The sequence below is a fragment of the Haliaeetus albicilla genome, chromosome 25 (assembly GCF_947461875.1).
Source record: "Haliaeetus albicilla chromosome 25, bHalAlb1.1, whole genome shotgun sequence".
NCBI classification, from domain to species: Eukaryota; Metazoa; Chordata; class Aves; order Accipitriformes; family Accipitridae; genus Haliaeetus; species Haliaeetus albicilla.
In genome coordinates this window covers 3,933,012-3,957,941 of record NC_091507.1, presented here as the reverse complement: position 1 = coordinate 3,957,941, position 24,930 = coordinate 3,933,012, and the positions used below count along the sequence as shown (strand labels likewise).

Here is a 24,930-nt window from a genome sequence, read left to right as displayed (position 1 = left end):
AGACAAAGGGAAAGACTCATATGCTCACAACTAACACAGACACAGACATTTCTTTAGGCATTTTAACAGCTCATTTCTTATCCTGACCTTGTACACTGCCTAAGACAATGGAGCTCAAGCCTTGTTTGGTGTCTCTGTGTCCAATGATAAATAAAAGTGTTAGCTATAATGAAGGGTCAGACAACAACAGATACCTACAAATTACACATGGTTTTCAGACAAAATATGCTTCTTTGCTGCACTAATGCAGCAGACTTTTTTGCTGAAATTGAGAGCAATATTAAAAAGTACATTTTTGCACATTAAATGTTTTCATGACACCATTCTTGTTCAGTCAGTGAGAGTTTCCAGTTAATACCCCATTGACAAGTGAGGGGAAAAAAAATAATCTTATGCAATTTTTAAAGAATATCAAGTAATCCAATCTCACTTGGCAAGGATTTTTCCACCAGCTAAGAAAGTATCCATTTTTGGGTCAGCAATGAATGGCTTGTCTGCAGCAGGGGGCTTTTAATATTTCAGCTGAGTTCACCAGGCAGTGTGTTACTACAGTCTTTGACAATTACCAGAAGGAATGCAGGAACCGTCAAAGCATCTGTTTTCCAGCACTTGCGTATGTAAAGGCTTTCTAAAAAAACCCACAGATACTCCGAGCCCTGAATGCTTACTGCAGTACCAAGGATAGGGAAGCAGAGACCATGGTTTTCCTTCCTCTCTGTATCCCATTTACTATTTATTTGCGATTTCATCTCTTTGATAGCGTTTTCAGTTATGGTCCCTGCTCAGCTCCTATTTTCTTCTGCTATCTTGCAAGTACTATTTTATTTCTTGTTTCTCCCCTTCTTCCCATTGTATCAACCTGCTTTTAAAGCTAGGAACCTGCTAAACATCTGATTTTTATCTGGATCATTTCTGTCTCTGATGCAACATCTGCAGTTTTTTGACAATGATTTTGAAACCCCTCTGTGACCCCCCCTTCCTGCTGTGGAAGGGATTATCCAGAACAAATTGAAAGCTGATGCCTGCCCAGCTCTGTGCCCGCGGCCTCTGCATGATGCAGAGAGAGTGGTTGTATGTGAGAAAGCTCCAGCACCACGGTAAAAAAAGTACTATAAGAGCATTTGGGGGAAAAAAAAAAGTGGAGACTTCAAAACTTCATGGAAAAGGGAGTCCTATGAGATTATGGGAAAAAAAGACAGCAGAAAGATGAAGAAAAAATGTCTGTGGAGTGCAAAGGTGCCTGTGGGAACACGCTTTGAGGAAGAGAGATGCGAGTAGAGCGGCAACTAACAAAAAGAATTATTCCTATCTGCCTTTCATCTGGTACTGAAAAAAGGCCCACGATGTACTCTTAGGCATGTTGTCAGATGAAAACTCTGAACTCAGAATTAGAAAGGTAAAATGGCGAGAGATTTACAACATAGTTATTAGAAATCCCAACCAAAGCTGCAAAGAGCCATGGGGTAACAACGAAGGGTAGCCATTGCTGACAGTAGATAGATTTAGATTTGATACCCTGTAGAGAGAAATGCCTCTTGGTCCTGAGCACAAGGGAGATTTTTTTACTTCCTTGTGCCCTGTGGTATGCCTCACTGGAAGAACGCACAGTTGTTTCACAGTCGTTTCAATCAAGGTCTCCAACTTGCTGAGAATGTCCTTTCAAAATAGCAAAAAGGTGTAAAAGATCAAGTAAATCTTAATAAAGCTTTGGAGCTAAATGGGTAGTTTTAATTCCTCATGATGTCAATAATTTGCTCTGTAATTACAGCTGATACAGTAAAAAAGATAAATGATAGCTAAAATTATCTAGAAGGGTAATTGTCTCCTTAAATCACACAAAGACAACCATTTGCATATGGCAAAATCCTGGCGTGTTCTTTAGCAGTCCTGTCATTTGTGCTAATTTCCCAACAGCATACCAGCCTAATTTGGTTTTGGTTTGTTTTTAGGTGCAAGTATAAAAACGATTGATCCAGACTCTGGTCATTCATGCTGAAGCTGGATTTGTTTTATGCCGCTTTCTGCGGTACACCCAGGGAAGCTGAGCAGAGACCAGCCCTTTTGTGTTTTGGGGTTAATACTCCCGGTCCAAGCTGCCCACATGAACAGGCACCGGGTTTACGGCACTCAAAAGGCTTTTCTCCTCCCCAGCAGTCCCTGTCTCGCAGCCAGCTTTGCGTGGCCCTGGAAAACGTGGATTCCCAGCCCAACTCTTCAGCCTCTCTCCAGCTTTTGAACCTCACACACTGGCCGCAGACCCCAAGCAGGGCTACAGAGGTTCTTGCCACTCTTGTATTGCCTTGCTATGTAACCCACCACAAAATGGGGAGAGCTCCGTTTCCTAGGGCTGCTTTCTTTCCTGAACGTGACGATAGCTTTTGCTGGGAACACCGATGCCTTTCTATGCACCTTCAGTGGCTTGCTGCTTAGTTAAGGGGCTAGCTAAATATTTTTTCCTTTCAGACAAGGTGATTTTTGGCAAACAGTGTGATGACTAGGGATACACCTTGTAGAGGATGAGGAATTGTGGACTGTAGGAAGCTCTATGCATGGTACATCTGTGTGAAGGCTGTCTTTGTGTGTGTGAATGTGTCTTTCTGTCTTTATCAGCCTGTATCTATTACCTGTATTTTCATTTCTGCTTAAGTGTAGTGTGATTAGTAATCAGTAAAGGGCAGTTACAGCTGACATTCAAAGACTGAATGTCTTTGAATTAAACCTGAGACCAGCCTGTTGCAAAGAACTCTCATCTTACTTGGCAGAAGAAACAAACTAAATGCGAGAGGAACTCACAGGGGCAGAAAACTTTCAGTTGGTCTGGTAGGTATTAACCACCTCACTACCCCAGCATAATGAAACTCCATCAAACACAAGGAAACTCTAGAAGCCCCCAGAATTATGTCAGCTGCCCTCTATGAAGCACATTTGTACTCTCCCTGACTGGCAAAAGCCAGTGGAAAAACTACTGTCTGCTGCTAATGGAAATTATCAACACCTTCTTCAAAGAAGCTAGCTTGTCAAGCTCCCTGAAAACAGCCATAGTTTCAAAAAGAATAAGGAAGGTAGAAAAGCCACATCACCTGTTTCCCCATCTGCAGCCTGGGAAAATTGCTGAGAGGCGGAGAACAAAAAGCATGTGATATCTGCTATCATGCTTTGTAATTGGGCTAAACCTGTCCTCAAGGTACTATAATATTACTTAGGACAATGAATACCAATCACATCCTAAAGCTCCTGTTGTCTGGCTCTCTGCAGCTCCAGAACTGCGGAGCATGAGTTACAGAGTCACCACACCTGGAGTAATTGGCATTACTGCGGGTTTAATTAGTCCTCCTTAACAAAAGTCAGTGACTTATGGTATGCAGAAGTCCTTCTAACCCAAATGTTTTTTTTTTTCATCTTTTCAAAATTTAAAGATAATATTTGGGCTTGTGATGGGATGTTATGTGATGGCAGGCCCATAGAAAGCTGACAGTGCTCTGGCATAGCCAGCAGCATCGTAAGATGACTTTTCTCTCTAGGAGGAATCAGCATCCAGAGGAAAAGCTGCTGACTTGGACTATCCACGCCAGACTCAAATAATGCTACCTGGAAGAAAAGAATGAACTAGCTGAAATACAATACTCTATTTCCATGTTTTCCTCTATTTACGAGACTGGAGAGAAGTGGATACTTTTGACAGCTGTCTGGACAATTGATGCTAGCAGTGAAGAATGCCTTATTTTAATCATCAGAAGTGAAATTAATGTCACCTAGTTTAAGCTGACTCAAAATAAAGTTATGAGTTTAGCTGATCGTCTAGACTCCTTCTGTATTCTGTGGAGACTTAGAGGCATTTATGAAAGGTGATTCATCCCACCCTGGGTATTCAGTAGAGGGTGGAATAATCACTCTTTAGAGGTGTCTGTCCTTCTCCCTTGGCTATAGCAGGAAGCTAAGTGCTAGTTTAGGCTAAATGATTAACATTTAATTGGTAGGCAAGATTAATCCCAGTTCATTTTAAAACTTCCCTGGCTACAACATGCTTAATGCCTTCCCATGAATTCTGTAACATGCTTCAGCGGTGCCTAGAGGTGGAAATGAGGCATACTTTAAGCTCTGAACACAGAGGCAGATTTCTGCCTCGTGCTGAGCTGCTGGGGCCACATGAACCTTTATCTCAACTTCCTCCTGGGTTCCAGTTTGTGGCCATGGCTGGTTTGAAACCTGGATTTTACTTTTTGGTAAGCTGGGTCTTACAGAAACACAAAGATATCCTAGGCAAAGGTCCTAAGAGACATGAGACTTGTTTTTGCTGGGGTTCGTTATTTAGGGGTTTCATGTTGAGAAGGGTGGTGATTTTCCTGCTTTTTTCAGGGCATAAGACTGAACCACAGACGTGTAAGGCCATGACCTATCTTGCGGGATAAGGATTAAAAATGATGCTAGATTGAGACAGGATTTTTAAAATGATGAACAAGTTAGACACCTGATCAAGACTGTCTTATGAGAATGGGTGCAAATGACCAAATCACTCTACCTTCTTCTTCCTCCCACTCCTCCCTTTCATTTCAGCTCATGCAGTATTCTCAGTGTATTTTAATTTTTTGCCTCCCAAGTTCTGCTTTCAGTGAGAATCCACTTTGAGTATGATAATAAAATGAATTTTTCAATAGTGGTACATTAAATTGCAATTGTGTAGTACTGAGTTTGGCTCACAATTCTACCCTCATTGTGCAGCACTGAGAGAGTTGTATCACTGACCCTTCCTAGGGGAGAGTCATATAACACAGCTTCAGGTTTCTGTTACTGAGTTTTATAACAGTAGTAACGTAAGAATTTATTGCTGACCTGATATGCAGGAACAAAATCTTGCCACTTAATAAAGTTATTAAATACTGGATTTTTCCCATGTAAGAGATCAAACTTGCAACATCATTACCCAAATTTCCCTGGCATTACTAGTCAGTATTTAATGCCATTGTACAGAATCATATGTTTTGTCCATAGATTTTATAATCCTGGACGATATTGTGCCTGGAAAGTGTTTTTATTGCAATTCAATACATCCTAGATATTACCATCAAAGATTAAACATCACTCTATCAACAGTGCTTGTTAGGGAAAAAACACCTGGTGCATATACAGCAAAGGTTATTATATTTCCCTTTCACAGTAGAGGTTTTTAAGTCTTAAAAATGGACTAGCCTTTTATTGCCGAGATTAAAGCTAAGAATACGACAAGCAGAGAGAGGTGCTCCTCTGTCTATTGAATTATCTGATGATTTAAACAGGAGGGGAAAAAGATAATTTGCTCCCCAAAGCTGCCTTTTTTTTTTTTCCTCCCCAGCAATCATATGTATAATGCCAAGTTCTAGAAACATTATTCTTCTAAGAAATTTTCCACCTCCATTGTTTCAGGTATACCTATTTCCCCAAAGGGGATTTTTTATTTGTTTAAATCTTGAATTACGTGTTTTCATGTGCAGCTGAAACTACATTAATTAAAAGTGGCATTAAGGTAAGATTTAATTTTTAAAACCATAATTCTGTTACATTAATCACTGGAACAATTTCAGTGTAAAAGCTCTCCATTTATTGAAATCTTTAAAAATCACCCTGAGCACGCACGTAGGAGACACACTCACACTGGAAGGTACTGGTGTAAATCACTGAATGAAACTGAATTTTAATGCCAAAGGTGACACAACCCTGGCTCTGTGAGGCACCCTTGTGATCCTGGCTCAGCGCTGCTCCTGCAGAAATGCTGCTGCGGGACTGAGAGCCCGCTCTTCAGGTAAAGCCACGTGAGCAAAGAAAAGTGAAAAGAAAAATGGGACCGAGTCTGGAGTGGTTAGTCCAGGACTTCAGAGGGAAATATTGATGTGGAGGCTGTAAAACTGGGTGGTGGTGGTAAATAGAGAGGCAGGTGATGGCAACTCAGCAAGATGAAGGTTCAGCCACGCAATGAGGGATGGCTGCAGGGCCAGCAAGAGCCTCACCAGTGAGTGGTGACCATATCGGTACTTATTAGCCCATAAATACACGCTGTGTGCTCACAAACTGCGTACGGTCCTTCCTCAAGCCTTTCCGCAGGCTGAAAGACGCCCGGTTGACAGGTCCCCCCAGTACAGCTACGCCGACACGCTCCGAGGGATCCCGATCCGTAGCCAGCATCCCGTGGGATGCCCTGCCTGCCCCTTGGCCAGCAGCTCCCTCCCCGAGCCACGCTCACAGGCAGACCCTCGTGTTCCCCGAAGGGCACGGTCCTGCTCCCTCTCGTTGCCGTGCTCGCGGCCGGCTGGTGTGCGAGGGGTGAGCCCCCAGCACAGCGGTTGGCCTCCAAGGCCACCCACCACAGAAAAGAGAGAAGCGGGCAGTCTTCCCCTCTGAGCTTAAAACTCCCAATCCAGCTGTCCAGATACCTATCTGCATGAAACTTGCATTTATTTAGGCAAAATATTAAGGGTAGGTAATATATAGTGTGAACATACACACATTTATTTACCGAATCTATGCCCTGATTTACAAGTAGACCGGAATAAAAAATGTTCCTTAAATGGGTTAAGACCCTCATCAAGGTCCTGCAGCACCTTCTCCTCCTACTAGGCGTAACTCATCCTACTCTGACTCTCCCCCGGGAAGCTGAAGCTGAGATTTGCTACCCGGCGCTCCCCAGGGTATGAAGTGCTAACCTCGTAGCACCTGGAATGGAGGCACTGAAAAAAAAGAGGAGCCTTCTGTAATTTAAACAGCTTCACAATGAAAATGATGAGTTTCTTAGTAATTGGAACACATTTAAGATTCCTTGTCATGTTATAGCTGTTCATTGATCAGGAATCACAGCATTCACGTGCCTTTTCAGTTTTTAATGTTAAATTAAAATTGATCCAGGAAAAAATATTGAATCATTTTTTAACTTTTTGAATGCCTTTTTTCTTTAACTTTTTCTATTCTTTTTTTTTCTTTTAAAGCACAAAAAAGATATCTCCAAAACAGATGGGAATTTGGATTAAATTCACTGATATAACTCTGGAAAAAATGTGAGGCTACAAATTTGTGGCTTTTCTCAAAGCAGCATATTTGGAAAAAAGTTGTTAAGTCTTGTTGCCAGGACACTTAAAAAAATGTTTTTGTTTCAAATGCACTTTATGAAGACTTAGCTTGTATTTCACTTACGTCAATGGATGAGATGTCAATTTGTTGAAGCATAGATGCACATAAGGATAGAGAAGACCCACACTCTGGGAACGCCATCTGTAAGCCTGCCTCAGCTGGAAAGTATATGGCTCTGTTAGCACGGGAGTTATGTTGCAACAAAGCAATTCACTTCTTCAACTTTGCCTCCTAACATTATATGTTGACTTGGGAAAGTCCAATGTTAACACAACTCTACGGCTTCCAGACCGCAACTGGCTGGTATACGGCCAGCTTAAAAACTGGGCATTTGCCAAAGTGGACTTACCTAAAAGAGAACATAATTATGTGTGTAATGGGTCCTTGCCATGCCGACGGTCTCTCTGCTAATGCTGCCATCGCTAATTTTGATCCCCATGTGTGTACAGCACGTGGGAGACAAGTCCCAAACCATAAGAGCCATCAGAGCGGCTGTAAGCAGACAGGACGGACGGACGGACAGGGATCTGGCAGCTGCATCCCGAGCGCATACGTGGCCTACGGAACGGACGCTTTGCTTTTCTCAGAGCGGCTGCTCCCCCGGCGAACGCAAATCCGTCTACCCCTCTGCAACGTGCGTGGAGGAGAGCGGCACGGAGGCAGCTCCAAACCTCCGTGCACCTCCAGCCGTTGCAGTGAGCGTCCTTCTGGGAGCAGAGATCTGGCCTCAAATGAACAAATGGCACGACATCAATGGAAGAATTCGTGCCTTCTGCTGTATACTTCTTTATATATGATAAAGGGTGCCTATTAGCTGCTTCTGTGCAAGTAAAAATAAATTCAGCTGACTCTTTCTTTTTCCTTATGCATATTCTTTTCTGATTCTAAGATTCCCCATTTGCATCACAGTGCTATCCTGATTCCCAGTGGTATGAGATCTTTTTCATATGTTCTCTTTTCTTCCTAGATTAGGATAGTGATTTATTGTATCCACTAAGGACTTTTTTAAACTCAGACCAGTATGCGAATCCCCTTTCTTCGCTTCCTGACTTTTTTCAAAACCTGAGAGAACACCAGTAATTCAAATGCAAGTAGCAGTGCTGGGAATGGTTTCTGACTCGCTGTAATTACTGGCACAAAGGCAGTTAAATAGAGCTACTGATAAGTCTGCTATGAGGAGGCTATAGCAAAGGGAAAAGACTCTCCTCCTCCTTCCCCTTCCCATTATACATAAAAATAACTGTATTCTAAAAGGGCAGGGGGAAAAAAAAAGCCTTTTAGCCTGAGCCTTAAGATGATATGCCCAAGAGGGTCTACCAAAAACAGGGGATCAAAGTTCAGCAGTAACATAAAACTGAATGAGCAGAGATTCCATTAGAGATTAAAATGACAAAATTAAGGTCAATTAATTTAGGTCAACAGAGGAATGACCCAGTTGTTAACTATGGGCCATTTGATGTGTCTGGAGTACCTTGGCTGCTGCTCTGGAGAAGCCATGTCTCCTACAGATCCTGTGGCATATCTGCCAGCCCCCGAAGAGATCTCCCATGCCTGGGGTTTCTCAAATGGCACTAGATGCCTGTGCTTAGGCACTAGTCACTTACATGTTGGCGTTTATGTGTCTTAGTTTTGAACCAAACATCTCACAGAATGTCTGGTTCCGCTTTCATCTGCTCTGAAAATTTTTGTTTCGTTTTGTTTTATACTGGATATAAAGCTGGAGAAAGCATTTAGTAGGTTTTTTTGGAAAAAAGAATCGCATAATTTTTTTTAGGATAACAGTCATCATTGTCAGCTCTTTTTGTGCCTGTTCATGTAAAATAAATTGGTAAGCACCTAGAAAATAGCTTCAAAATAAGTAGAAGTTAACATGCATTTGTCAAGAACAAATATATCTGACAAATCTTATTTCCCTCTACAGTAGGGTAACCAGATCTGGTAAGAGACAAGAGGCAGTACCTGTCACGTAGTTAGTACTCAGTGAAGCTTCTGGCACTGTCTCCTGTGACAATCTTAGAAACAAACAAGGGAAATGTTATCAGAGTCGTTAGAAAAACTCTGCTCAGAGCGCAGCTCTCATTAAGTTCATTGTCACAATAGTGGCACTGATGGGTATTCTTCAGAGGAAGGGAGGGTCTGTCTCAGGCTGAACACTTCTTGGTGAGCTCCCAGACACCCGGAAGAGGTGGAACAGAGGATATATTTATTACATTTGCAGCTGACACAAAGCCAGATTGTAAATTCATCGCAGCACAGGACTGAAAACAAACATGATCCTGACAAGGTGGGATTAAAAACAGACATGCTCCTGACAAGGTGAAGACAGACTGGAGGTAGATCTCCTGAAGAGTCTACAGGGATTGCAGTGACTGTGACGGGTATGTTATTCAACACTGCCATGGTGTCATGAGAAAGGCAAGCGCTATATTGGGGTTTGAAGACTTGAAAGATGATTGTTTTTATTCTTCTGCTCCCAACAGCTGCTAAAGTCTTGCACTGAATTTTGTATCCAGTTTTGGGCACTGCTTTTGTAGTAAAAGCAACGTAGATCAACTGAAAAGAATCCACAAGGAAGCAATACAAATGATGTCAAATCTCAAAAACCATGATTTATGGGGGAAGGCAGAATCAACGAGGGACTTTAAACTTAAACCAAAAGAAAAAAGAAACATAGGGGATGTGGTATCAGGCTTCAAGCACAGCAAGCGAAATGTTGCCCAACTGCCGTATTTGGATGTTTATGGCTCTTGAAGTCAGAATTAGCATCAGTTAAGCTCATTCAGTAGGCCCAGTTGTGCTCCAGTTAAGCCTCTTTACTGGGGTTGATATGCCACAATACCATAATGGGATTCAACACGTACTCTGAGAAGGGTGCTATAGCAAGGATACTTTATTCAGCATTCCCAGCACTTGGGCCTGGCCTAGCCCTGCTTGGGAGAGCTGATGGACACCAGCACTGGACTGCGATAGTTGCAGGCACACCGAATTCACCGAGAGTTTCCCTTGACTGAAGTGGTTATAAAGCATGCTAATTCAAGGAACAATTAACTACATATCATGACATGCCTCTGCCAGGAGAGAAGTGCAGAGTTTATAAATCTTGTGTTGTAGTTGGCTCATGTACTTTATATTCTTTTCTTTTTTTTGGTAGTAAAAGGTGACTAAATAGGTGTGATTATTTTAGCACAAGCTCAATGAGCAGTTCTGAGCAAGTTTAGATAGGGTATCTCTGGGGCAAGGCTGCAGGAATGTGATGGAAAGCTGTCTTTCAGCCAAAAGTGAAATTAAACAATTTTTATACTGCTGGCTGGGATTTGTGACTCAGAGATAATCCCAAACTATGTTGATTTGGAGAGAGAAAAAAAATCCCCTGAACTTTGTTTTACTTATCTCGCCCACAGCTCATCAATCCCAGTAAAACCCTCTTTTTTTTCTCTCTTACCTGTGCACCTCTCCAAATTTAGCTTTGCTGTTATTAACCTTAACTTCAATAGTTCTCCAACACAAAATAATTTTGCTCCAGAACTGTTTCAGTTTCTATGAAATTACATGGAGGAGAAAGCTTGTGTAAGCAGGGAAGAGTGACGAGGTTTCAGGGACTCACCTTGATCTAAGGTGAGGGTACGAGGCTGGGAGCCCTTCCCTTCCCCTTGCCATGAAGGCTGCTATCCTTGGTCATAAAAAGTCAGGCAAATCCACCCATGTGTTGACCTGATGTTTTTCCTCACTACAGCTTTCACTGTTTTCCTCAAGGCTATCACTGGGATAAATTTCTGGAAAGCTGCCTCCAGCTGCATATGCCCTGTGATTTCCCTTCAGTGGCAATTCCTGAGTGAGGCAGTGATTCATGGACAAATTATTTCTCTGTTGACCATTATCTTAAACTGAGATTAGATAAGGTTTAACTACCACCCTTACTTTTGTTAAGCTTGATTCTGCCCAAACTATAATCATTACTGAAAGTCACAGGCTTACTTTAGCAGAAATTAAGAAGTAGAGTTAACATTCTTTATTACAAAAATCAAGACACATTCATACAATCCAAAACTTGCTAATAAATTGTTATTTCTTTCCATATCCACAATTTCCTTAGCCTGGTAAAAGAAAATCACTGACAGATGGCCAAAGCACCATCTTTCACAACCCAAATCATCTAGATTACACATTCATTTATATATATATCCCACAATACATCTGCAGTATCTTATTCCAATAACTAAACATCGGTTCATTTACATTTACATAAATTCCATATTTTAACACCATTCGGAGCACAATAACCTTACAGAGATTTTTTTCAAAATCCTTTTGGATTATGGTGACTGTAGTTACATTTCATTAACATCCTTGACAGTGAGACCTCACCAACACCTTGGCAAAACTTCCTCATCATCCAGTATCAAACATCCTCACCACCCTTCAGACACATTCCATTCCAGAAAACCATCCATCGTTGCTTTTAACCACTTAATCAGTGCCTGCTTCTGTGTAAAAGACAGATCAGCCCTACTTCTGCCACATCAACCCACCAAGCTCCCAAACCTAGGGGCCTCAAAGGAACACAGTACTTGCCTAGTTACCTAATTTACCAAAAACCTTGGTAGGGTCAACTAGAGCCAGAAAAAAAGTGGCTCCACGTTCCCACCGTGCTAGTGGAAGGGCCCAGGGTTTATAAGGAGATAGGATTAATTCCACGCTTGTATGGACTGGGAAATACCTAAGGCCCTGCTTGCACGTGAATCAGGATCTTAGGCTGACTAAGTTTTAGGCAGCAGAAATTAAGGAACATTTTGTTCAAATAGTGAAAATTAACAGAAGTAGTGAAGCAAGTTGCCACAATCAGTGAAAATAAGTTACATTTTAAAAGCTGCCTCCATTGCAATGATCATTGATGTTACAAATCACAAAGGTAAGGAAAAAGACCGTCATTTTACAGAAGTTTTTCATGCTGTGTTGTTTCCTGCTGTTGGATATTTCAAATTTCTTTTTCTTTTTAATGAGTAGAAAAGGGAAGGAAAATGTTCCTTCTTTCTTGACTTGTGTTTCAGTTCCTTTATTTTCTGCTGCTGCTTCCAACTCCCAGTCCCCTGAGCAGGATGGGCCAGTGCAGTTTCACAAGCTATTCCCGTTCTCTCTGCAAAGAGAAATCCTCAGACCGGTCCCTCCAAAGCACACCAGACTATCTATATCTCAGTCCTGTCTGTATTCCACTTCTCACTGGGACTTGAATCCCATTAATCCCTCTTTGCCAAGCCTTTTCCAAAATATTTGCCTAGTTTGGGTGATTTTCTGTCAGTTTTCCTTAGTTATCCTTCCTGGAATGCGAATCCTTTTCCCATCAGAAAGTGCTTCCTGCAGAAACTCTCACCTTTTATTTGAGCAATTCTTTTTCTATCAGCCTGAAGAGCATCAACAATCTTCACTATAACATTTCTCCAGCCTGAGTCATTTCCTTCCCTTTTATGAGGAACAAACAGTTAACAATACTTTGCATGTGAAGGGTTTTTTAAACTGTGCACTCTATTAACCTGAAGGATGAATCATACCTCACCACAGCATCATTAGAGAAATACTCATGCTGTTCAGAAACAGATAAAAAGAAACCTCTGAAAGTAACCTATATAGTGTAGAGAGGTGAGTCTAAGATAAAACCCTGAAAAAAGGGATATTTACATCCATCCACAGAATATTTTTCTCTCCCCATTAAGAATTTCTGGATGGTAGCCATCCAAAACAATCTGCCATGAATATCAAAAGGATGCTCAGTTATTCTTCAGAGAATCAGCCCTACTTCCTTTGCAGAAGATGCAAATAAATTACACAGTAGAATAAGTAGTTTTGACCTCCGCGTCTGACTTAATGTTAAAGAGCCCGCACTTCTCAGCTATCTCTTACACATTCCTTTCAGCTTATAATTGTTGGCTACTTCTCCATTAGAAAAGAATTATGCTGAGAAGCTCTTGATTCCATAAACAAAACCCATTTGGCACAGGCACTGTGAGTTTAATACTTGTACTCAGTCTATCATACTGATATATGCTTACTATTCTGAGGAATGACTGATGCAGCCTTGTCAACTGGTATCTACCTATTCTAGCTTTGACACAATCTCATAGTTACATGTTGAATTCACGAAACGCCAGAGGAGATCTGATTGTGACATCTATTAAAACAAACTCTAAGAATGATGCTAGAACAATGCTAAGTATCAACACATAGCACTTTGCAGCATTGGATAAGCAACCCAGTTTGGAGTCTAAAATACTTGTGCGCACGATCAGTGCAATAGAAAGCATACAAGCACATACAGTCTCCAAGGTGGTTTGTTCTGTGGTCAAATAGACACATTTTAATTTGTTGACTTTGCCTGGATGGCCATTTTACTGAAGCACTATTATAACTAACTTGCTTTGAAAAAAAAAAGGGCTCAGTGGCTAGAACAGTCTTTGATTAGGGGAGGTGTCTGCATTTAATATGACTTTGACTTACAATCTTGTTCATATTTAAGAGGTGAAATCTGGGCTTCACTGAGGCCAATGAAAAATTGCCCACTTACTTCAGCACAGCAAGGATTTTAAGTCAGAAGCTGTCTATAAATTTCTGTATTACATCCAAAGAAATGGATTTACTCTATAATCACCACTATAAAAACGTCGATATCTCATTTGCTAAACATATAGAGTTATAGTCACTTGATCTGCCTTTAGCTATCCAAAAGGCAGGTATCAAGTACCTGCTAGCTGCCTGTGACTCCTCATATGACCAACGGTGAAAGATCAGTCATGGAGTGGGATTCTTCCCGGTCCGAGTTAGGTTGCTAGAATATCTGGGATGAATATTTGGAGATGCTATTTGCTTCCCATTTGTTATGGAAGATGCCTAGACAATACACTTCGGCCTAGTCAACTAATATTTGGGCACTTAGATTGAAGTGTGATTAATCTCATCCACAAAGCTTCGTCTCAGAAACAGCAAGGTTCCTTTTTAACTCTTGCTGTCCTGTGAAGTAACCTTCTTGATTTCTGTAGACCTAACTGTCTATAAACAGGCTGACTGCATTTATTCACACAGCAATATTGACTTTTATTTAAAACTATTATTCTCCTTTCCTGGTGCTACCCCTTATCATATGTTTACAGACAAAACCACCTCATCTCCATCAATTGCTAGACTAAATAAACCACATACACATCTCCCCTTCTAACCTAGGCTCTCCCTTGGCTTTCCCTTCTGATGATCCTTTCTCTGATCCTGTGTTATTGAATATCACCTTTCTTGACTATGGTAGACCAGAATTTTGCAGTCTTCCAGACAAGCTTCTACCAGACTCATTGCACCATGGTAGCAACCCTTTCTGGTTGTTTTACCTTCCTAGGTGCATTCCCCAGTTATTTTATTTCCTTCTTCAACTTCTATATTTTATTATCAGAGCTTCAATCATGACAAACCTTCCACTTTGTTTCTGTTACTGTTATAATACCTGATTAAAAATGTCAGATATGTTAGTTGCAACAAATAACAATTTCGCAAACACACATTTGGTTGCCTCTTTTTGCATTGTCTTCGTTTTGATAATGAAGATCAGTGGTATGAGCCTTCATGCAGTGGAATTTGACAATGTTTTCTTCCCATTTGTCAAGCTTTTAGGAGAGTGGGGAGAAAAACATGGGACAATGATTTTCCACTCTTCAAAATCAACTGAGGCCTGCCTGCCCACAAGCTCTACCAAGGCATAAGGAGGCAGCTTTCCATCCCTTCATGGAAACATGGAAAAATGTATCCCAGACTTCTTACACAGACCTTCCTACGAGGGTGAATGCCACTTAGAATTTTCCCTTTGAGCCTTTTGGACATGCCTTTAGAAGATGTGTCATCTTCACACCCTGCCCTGCAGCAGTTTTCCCTTTCATTCCCCGACTATAGCAGAAGCTGGGGAAGCTACTGGAGAAATGTCCCATACGTTGCTAGTGGCGATAGTTTAACCTCTCTTTCTGCAGGGTCGGGATCCTTAGCCAGAGGAACCTGCCTAAAGCTTCACAGCGTAATTCTGTTACCACACAAGATGTGGAGACAAGGGCCAGCCTGTGGCCTCACTGTTCCTGCTGTGAGAAAGGGAAGGATTAGAGCTGAAGACTTTGGGAGCTGGCTTGCCCCTCTTTCTACTTTTGGGGAAGCAGGAAAAATTGGGCCAGTGGGAGCACTTAGAGGGAAAGTTGTACCTACACCCACCAACCCACTCCTCCGCATGATTTGCAGAGCTTTTGAATTCCACAGACAGATAAAAGGTTGTCATGACCTCAGCCTACAGCACTTCTCTGTGCATGAGAACCAGCACAAGTGCAGGTGCTTTATACCAAATCCCCAAAACTACTTTCCTGTCCCTGTACCAAATAGCAGCTTTGTAGCTGGGCAGAATGGTGTCTATTTCCACATCTACATAAAATTGGTCACTTTTTTTTAATGCTACATGTTTCTTCTTGCACAGTTAAAAATATATGAAAGCATTCATAACTTGATGGTAATTCAGCCTTGAAGCTGGCTAATGGCTTATTCAGGCTTCAAGACTGGTGAGAGCTCTGTACTTGTTCCTACCAAATTTATTCATCCCCAGAGATTTCCAAGTAACACTAATATGGAGCACTGACTTCATAAGAACAGAAAGACAAAGCGTTCCTGTTTCATCCTCTCCGTGGAGGGATTCAGGAAGGCAGCATCAGGATTCTAATAAGAAAGGATGGTTTGGGTACAGTTGTTTGAATTATTAATTGTGAATAAATAACTTCTTTTTCTGTTGTTCTTTTTGTGTATATCATTCAAAGATTTATCCTAATTCCCTTCCATTTGTAAGAATTTACAGCATAACTCGGGGCATTTTCTTAATAATACCTCCTGTTTGTCTAAATATATGCAGTGTAGGAATGCTATGACCCAACTGTTAGAAGATAAACAATATCAACTATAATTTTACAGAAAAGTCTTGTTTTTCAATTGTTTCAGCCCCTGTGCTTCTTTGTACTGACCATTATTCATGCACATGTCAAGGTTGAATTCACTTGTGTTTCTCTCTTCATCTACTTGAAGAATTTCAATTAGGATTGATGGAAACTATGTTTATGAGCAGTATTGTGCTGTTCTGAACTCAGTCTGCACCTGGATTTATTTTCTAGGTCCTATGTTGTTCCTCACCTCTACCCTCTGCCATAAGCTACTGACATTGTATCAGCAATGTTTGTTTTCAAAGGAGTTTGACAAAAACCTAACAGTTACGGAAAACCCAAGCATTTTCAACTCCAACTTACAGATGTTCAATGAGCATATGGATGTAAACTGATGGACAAATTGAGAGAGAGGTCCCAGTCATCTGAAGAAATTAAAAGGATATGTTACTGGTTGTATTAAGGAACAAATCTCCATTTGCTAATTTCTAATTCTGGGCTGGGTCCACCACTGGTTGTAATTACTAGTTGTGATTCACCAGAGAGGACTTCCACCTCTTCCCACACCCCCAAATCTGGATGAACCTATTTCATCCTCAGTTTGGCCATCACAACTACTTGCACAGGCAACATGACAGAAATACAGATCACATCGCCGCCTGCCAGTGGGAGATGTTCTCACTGTGCTAGCACCACCTTCACACCTGCCATAGGGAGGACTTTTTCTCAGTTCCTTAAGGAATTAGACTCTATGCTTCCCAAAAGAGACACATACTTCTAGGCAGGGAACTACTGCTGGAGAGGACACACAATATTTAAAAATAAAAAAAAAAAACAACAAATGAGTTAACATTAATGAGGTTGAATATATATATTGCTGTTAAAGGGAACTTCTTCCAGGGTTATCCTACAATAATCTACTATTCCTCTGCTTGTACTCCTTAATCAGATTGCATAACACTCTTTTAATTAGAGAGCAATACTATTAAGCCCAGAATAATGAAACCAAATAATTCAGTAGTTGTGGAAGAGTGACAGGCTTATCTGCATTCCTTCTTTAACTTCCACTTAAAAAATATTCTCAACTTTCAAGCTGCCATATTACATTAGTATTTTGTTTTCTCATTTTGTTTTCTGTGAGCCTCCTGAAAAAGGTAATTTTCAAGGAAATAAAAAATAAATCCAACTTTTTAAAACACACAATTCTTGCTATGCTAATATTTAAAATCTGAAAATGAGACTGAAAGCAGAAAAGAAAGGTGAAGAAATGGATAACAGAAATATTTTCAAGTGGAATAGTTTGTTTCCCACCTAAAATAAAAATGAGGGAGAAATAAAATATAGCTAATGAAAACTTTCCCATTCTTTTGTGTGGCAGTTGGCTGTCATTTTTAAAATGTTTCAGTGATATAAACAGCTATAGCCTTTTTTCCCCTGTTCAATGACTAATGTTATGCAAAATACAAAACCCCCGTTTGCTATCTTTCAAAGTTTTGATTATAAGCTATTCTATGAATTCATGGACTTTCAGGAACACTCCTTATTACTGTGTGTCTGTGTGAATTAAAAAGAAATGAGGTGATATTCCTTGAGAAGAAATATCTCCATACATTCAAATAATTACATAAATCAGGACAGACAGGTAGAGAAAGTAGACATATAAACTTCTTCAGTTATCCATTTTTAAATGGATGTCCAAGAACAATAGCCTTAGGTTGCAGCATTATATCATAACTTATGTATCTGCCTTTCTCACGACTTTTAGAAAAGTAACACAGCACCTGCTAAGAGAATTGTTCCCACCCTGCTTGGAGGAAACAGCAAAGCATTGCCTGAACAATTCACCCAAGAAGAATGTTATTGAACCGTACATTTTAAAGAACCGTACATTTTAAAACACACCTGTGCTGGCCTTGGGAAACAGCTCATGAGAAACTGCAGTTTTGCTAGCAGCTAATGTGCTTTCTCCAAAGACACCATTTAATAGGAATGCTGAGCTGTTCGCACAGGGGCTCCTGCTTCACTCGGGTTTGACCTTTTGGAAACTGAAGATTCATGGGCTGGTACCTACCTCTATGTAAATCAGGACTATCTCCTTTGAAGTCAACAGATGTAAAAATCTGGGTGAATAAAGGAGAATCAAAGCCCCGGGCTGTCATCCCCGCCCTGCTGCTTTTATTCAGGTTAGGATTTCAAACATATAATTGCAATATTTTTTTCCTGTCATTTGGGAATGTGGATTGGGGCTGAGCTGGAACAAAAGGAAGAATAGGTGCAGACTTGCTTTGCAGAGCTGCAGCATGGCACCAGGGCAGGTACTCTGAGTGATCTCTCCCAGCACTGCTCCAGAATTCCCTCTTTTGCTACCTCCATCCCTCTCTCGGGCAGCAGTAATAATGGCACTGTTGATCACATTGTAGTAGAAGACTTCATGCCTTCCTAATAGATTGTCATGCTTCTAAACCAGAACTGCCTCGACACTGATGGTATTCAAGCCCATATCTTTCCTATATCACCTTTGGGACATATTTGAGCCTCTCACCTTTAACTGGTATCACCATTTGTGCTAGAGTTCCTTACTCAAAGGAAGTTACATACTCGGTCAACGGCTTAAACATCAGTCCGCACGTTGGAGGTGGCGTTGGAAAGGTTATGGTTGCAGCTGATGTGTTCAGCGACCTGCCAGAGGCACGTGACACAGTAGGGCTTGCTAAAATAAGTAACATGATGAAAGATTATATTCCTTACAGTCTTACTAAGATGGTCTGCACCGGAATCAGAAAACCAATTAAAAACAATTAAAGAAAACAGAATATTCCATTCCAAGAGTGGAGTTAAGGCAAAAGCCTACCTCACAAGAAAACACTTGCATCTGTACTGTTCAACTCCCACATGAATGACAAATCAATCCATCCTGGCACAGAGATTTATGCACACAGATGCCTTAAGCCTCCCCATCCAAACCAAGAGTCTCATCCACAATGAAGCACTGTTAACATTATTGCTCTTTAGACTCTTAATTTTTTAATAGGAAAATCAAGTGCTAAATCAAAGGTTAAAATGTAAAGAGAGTTTCTTTCACTTCAGAAAGCGCAATAAAAACAAATAGCTCAGCATAATCTAGAACACCCACCATCAGCACTTGGGAGTGAGCAGGGCTTTTTGCCATGTGGAGAAGACAAATATTAAGGCTGAAGTTCAGAACACTGTGCTAATTTCTAAATGGGCAACTAACCCAATAACACAGGAAAATACTGCATTCTACATTCCTATACCTTAGTACACACTTCCACTACTAGAAAAATCAGTATGTGAAAAGACATTAGAGGTGGCGTTACAAGAAAATTGCCAGTACATCACTCCATAAGCCACCTGTGCCCGTTTTTTGTTTATCATTGGCTTCCCAAAGCTGTCCCACCGATGGTCTTCAGGCCAGGCGTGCCCTGGCCAGTTACTGAGACGGCCCAGTGTGTACTTTCTGTGTGGGTCCAACACTTCTTCACGCCTAAACCAGAAATGAAGGCAGTGTTTCCAATTAAAATGAATAGCCTCAGTTTTGGTGACACAGATGACAGCCACTAGCAATTCTGACTTTGTTTTGGTGCATGGGCTCATCTGAAATTTGTGCTGCTGTAACTAAAAGCAGAATCTGGAACTAGTAGACATCTGCTTTATCAGAATAATTAAGACAGAAATACTGTGTTCAATGTCAGATAATAGTTTAATGAAATGTCCCACAGCCAATAGTTCTTCATAGTGCTATAAGTGCTGGCCACTTCAAAATGAACTGGTTAAAGAGCTGACACTTTAATCTGTGCTGTCAATAATCTCCTGTTGTATTTTCTAACATGGAAAGAATATAGTCTTTGCAATTAAGACGCAGGATTAAAACATATGATGCACACTGCTGTTTAGTGACCTACTATTGCTAGTATAATGAAGAACGTGCATTTGTTTTCACCCATACTTGCAAATTTCCTGCTTTTCACCTGAGGGATTTTTATGCTTCCTACCCTGAGGACCCACTGCTCAGCTGGGGTCTCTTCGCTGAGCAATTGAGAAATGGGATACCCAGGACAAAGAATAAACTCATGGCAGAAAATGAAGCAACTTTGTTGCTCTCTTGAAAGCCAACAACGGGAAACTACAGTGGGCTAGAGACAGTCTACTAAATAATTTATGACATACAGCCCATTCCTGAACAATTTTTTTCCCCATTAGACGTGCATTAGCACTTGGGAGCCTCACATGGAAAATCTTATCTGGCCTTGGAGAGGAAAAAAGTCCCCCACCCTTCCACTACCTCAAGTTTTGACTACTCCGAGCTGATACTACTGTCTTCTAAACAGACTGTGCTATCGTTTGCTCTAACTCTGCTGAATCCCAGCTTGGGTTTTAAATACACCTTTGACACAATCATTATACCAACACAGGCTTTATCTACTACATTCATTGCTTGCATCTCAGCAGACTATTCCTCAAAAATCTGCCTTTGTTAAACACAGCATTATACAATGCTACCTCATTCCTAGTCACAAAACTTTCAAAAATCAGGGAAAAACCCTCATCTAAGACTACACACTACATTAAAGTACCATGTTTTATTTTTACACGAGGATTACCATTCCCCCAGATTTCAATTGATTACTATGGACCATGCAAAATGCCACAGACCACAGAAGCTATATTTTCAAATGGATGTTTTTATTGATTAATCAGGCATTGAATCAAGTATTGTAAAATAAACAGATTTTGTTCGTTAAAAAATGTCCAGAAGAACACCATTCATAGCAAACTTGTTTCCTCATAGTCATACAGAATATGAAATTGTTCAAGAAACAAGCAAAAAAGGACCACCTGACTAATTACTGTCAGCTTGTGTGTGTATATATGCATGTATACATATACACAAATTACACACTACATTTGTGCATATACCGGTGTGTGTGCACCCATACATATGTGTACATATATACACAAACATATATGCACAAAGAGTACTTACTGAATTAATAGTCCACTGGAGAAATGTGGCTTAGCTCCAAATGAAGTATTCTGTGTCAAAATAAAAATGAGACAGCAAGGCCTGTAGATAACAGACCATTCTTTTTCCATTGGCCAAAACCATGATCTGTCTTTAGACTCGTGGTCTATCTTTACAATGAAAATATGTGAGATCATTTGGGATCTTTCCAAATTCATGGTATTACTTCCATCCAGCTCAATCTCTGACAACATTGTATGGCCAAACACTGAACAGTGTTTTCAGTTCGTCCACTACAGAAATCAGCTTCTAGATTTAGTATTTCTGGCAGAAAAGAAAATACACAGCCTTGCTACGTGTACTTTGGTAATACACCCTTTCCTTTTAGGCAGAAACTTGGCAACAATCCTAGATTAAAACTCCTTTCCCCCTGCATCTTTTTATCACTGCTTTGCATCAGTCATCTCCTGTTGTCTCATTATAATAATTTTCATGCCATCTCAGCTACGTCCCAAACATCCCAGGCCAGATCATCTAGGCAATGTACATCAGACTGTATCAGTAACACTGTGCTCAATTATAAAATTTAATGTTTGGGGATTTATTTATTTTTTTGTTTTTGAGGGTATACATTTGTTGATTATTAAAGACACTGTGATGAACACTGCTGTTCACTGTACACATTTTCCCTTATTTATGTCAACTCTGGAAAGATCAGTGGCTCCTACCTGTGAATCACAGGATGCTGCCCCAGTTGAAAGCCATGGTACCAGCAACGTACTGCCAGACTTTTCTCCATTTAATTCAGCAGTTAGAAAGGCATGTAAAAGGAAATCAAAGGAACATGGATAGGCATTTATTTTCTAGTAAAAAAGGAAAAACCAAGTAGGCATGTACCTATTCCTCATCTTGCTCATAAATTTTCTACATCATAAGGCAAACTGTAGTACAGCTTTGTACCTGGAGAATCAGTATTTATAAAATCTGTAGCTGAGCCTGGGACCATTTTATTTTGGATCCATTAGTGAACAAAGTGCATTGAGGCATCCTTTTCAAAAGACACCTAAAGCATGGTTATAAATTACTGAGCAAATCTTTTCTTAAAGCTGATATTCAATTTATCCTTTTTCTACACAGGCAGATTTTCACCACTTGCATAGTAAAACCAAAACACTGTAGGAAAACCATTCTTTTAACGTTGTCATATGCCTCAAGCATCTCCCAGAATGATCATTTATACATAAGCATTGTATTAATTACAAAGGGCTTCTATTCTGGAGAAGGAAAAGAGAAAAAAAATGCACCTGATTCAGCTTTGAGATAAAGTAGGTACAACCTCTATTGCCTTCACTGAAGTTCATCTACCAACACCAGGATGAACGTAGGGCCGGCCCATGCAGATTCCTACTGCTGCTGAAAACTTGCTATTTACTCCTCATTCACAAAGAGAACTGTGCTTTCCCAAACAACCCAGGACAATGATAACTAGGAGCAAACTCCAGCTGCAGTGTTTCTCCATACAGCGCATGTAAAACAGATTTCCTTGCTTTGTTATAGAGACTACATAGTGTAAGACAATGGAACATTTGTATTTAATTTAAAATCAATGGTAAAGTGGCGCATGTCTCACTTCGGAGTTGTTGGTTGGGCTTGCTGTGTTGAACCTTGTAAAATGAGCAATAAGCATTCACATGTCTACCATCAGAACCGTGACATCTTCCATTACAATCAGTCCTTAAAGGATGCCGTGCTTTATCAAATTAGTCTACAGTCAGACCTTGGACTGGCTGCTCTCCTCCAGCGTTGCTGATTCTCAGAGATGGTATCAGTCTTTCACATCCTCAGTGATTCTACAATGTTTCCCAAAGACGAAAGCAAAGCACTGGTAGATGGGAATGTTGCCATCAATAAAATAAATCGCAAGATGATTTATCCACTCACATTTCTAGGAGATATTCCACATGTTTTTTATGAACAGAGAGAGCACTGCCCTGCGAAGAGAAGTAAATTAAACTTTCTTCTTTTGCTGTGTTGGCTAGCTCCACTCCCTCACTTGTTCATTTTTGTTCTTTTTGGTCTGCACACTCCCATGGGCAAAGGAGAGATTAGGAGATCTTGCACTCAGTAAGACTAGTAATGAGTGCGCTACTATTGGCACGAGTAAAACCTGCAGTATACTGACTTGTCCACTGCGCAGTTTTCATCCTTCCAATTTCCTGCTTTTATCCACTGTAAAATAAAATGATGTAAAGGGCTGATGAAAGTTTAATTAATAGGACCATTAATGTGCAAAACAAATAAGTCATTTTCCAGGTGTCCAAACCAGGCTTTCTCTTCTCGCTCTTTTTTTTTTTTTATAAATAATTTATAAATCTTCCCGTAAGAGACTAAATACAAAACCAACCAAACAAAACCAACTGCAAATGAAAGTTCAAAGGTATTATTAAAGCCACTTCTTGTCCTTCCGTACAAAGTACACAGTAAGGAGATATTCTCCCCTTTTCAGTTCTGGCTGGATTTGGCAGCGACAGCCGGAATGCTACGCGGTCCACCAGCTCTGGGCAAGCTCCTGTGGGCAGCCGCCTGGCCACCCCAGGAAGATGCGTCGTCCTACCTTTTGGCTTTTAGCAGTCATGCGAGCTGCTCGGAGGAGTCTAGGTGGTCAGGGATAGGCAAGCCAGTTATAATGGTCAAACACTTATTCCACACAGTGAACGTGGGGCACACTGGCTGCCCAAATGTAATGTCAAAAGTGTAAAGGTGTAGGGAGTTCAAAGCATCGTAAAAAGCAAGGGAACCGTTGTCGTAGTCCAGCAAAATCCCGACCCGCCGGAGGTGAGGCGCAGGCTCGATGGGGATTTCTTTGCTGTTGTGCCGCACCACCCACATGTTATTGCAGCGGCAAAGCACCCAGGAGGCAGAATTCTTCCCGATCCACTCATGCTTCGGTGCTGACTTGTAGGAAATACCAATGGCATACCTGCAAAACGAAAAACAACTCAAGGAAACAAATGCTTCCTGCCATGTTTGTCTCCCAGTGAAGTCAAATGTTAGCCCAGAGGACTCACTGGAATGGCCCAGCCTCTTACTTCTGCTGGTTAAGTCCTAATTAAGTGACATTTCACCACAATATCTACACAGGCTTAATTAATGTTTTCCTCCATCTCACTTTTGGGTCTGAGAGGTCAGGGAAACTTTCTTGTCCCTTGTATTGTTTGTATGGCTGCTATGGTAATTTTTTGGAGCACTCGCTTCTGGTATTCAAAAGGAAGATTGGTGAGTACTCAGCAACTCAGAGTTTAAATCACTGGGCCTCAAATTTCCACTTCCACACTGATGAATACAGAGGAATTCATTGATTTTAAAATACACTGCTATCTGTCAGCTACCCTGATCTCTCCTTGCTCCTTTAATATATGGCCCAGAAGAAGGAATGCAAGAGTAAACATCCAAGGACACATTAAAAAAAAACATTTTTGCCATTTCCAAATATATTTTGCCAGATGTTGGTGTGGTTTTTAGATTCAAATGAGAATTTTTGAGACTGGGTTTTGGGCCAAGTGAAGCAATTGGAGGTGAAGACATTTGCTCTGCAAACCATAATTTATGGCAAGATGTGCAGGGTAAAGGGATTGTGAAAATGTTCTCATTAATGGACACCGAGGGCAAATACCTGATTTCTCATACATAACAGAAATGTAAAAGTTCCTCACGTTCTAGAGACACTGCAGTATTTGTTGGGCTTTCAACCAACAGAGATTAATGTGCCATAAGTTACTCTATTTCCATTCCTCGGCGCTGGCACAGGCAAACAGCATTTTTCTTGTCTGAGACAGCGGGCATATCTGAAGACCTTACCGAGTTTCCCACTCTATTAACCTCCATCATGACTGCTGCCTTTGAATCCCAAAGGAT

General features: G+C 40.8%; 1 protein-coding gene across 4 annotated transcripts in view; it reads right to left on the bottom strand.

The window, feature by feature from the left end:
* Positions 1–11,089: 11,089 nt before the first annotated feature.
* The window catches only part of MID1 (midline 1), a 161,235-nt gene continuing 147,394 nt past the window's right edge, over positions 11,090–24,930 (bottom strand). For all 4 annotated transcript variants that reach the window (XM_069770411.1, XM_069770414.1, XM_069770412.1 and 1 more), the window contains exon 10: positions 11,090–23,995. In XM_069770411.1, coding sequence (XP_069626512.1) covers positions 23,647–23,995 — 349 coding nt within the window. In that variant the 3' untranslated portion in view covers positions 11,090–23,646. The remainder of the gene's footprint in view (positions 23,996–24,930) is intronic.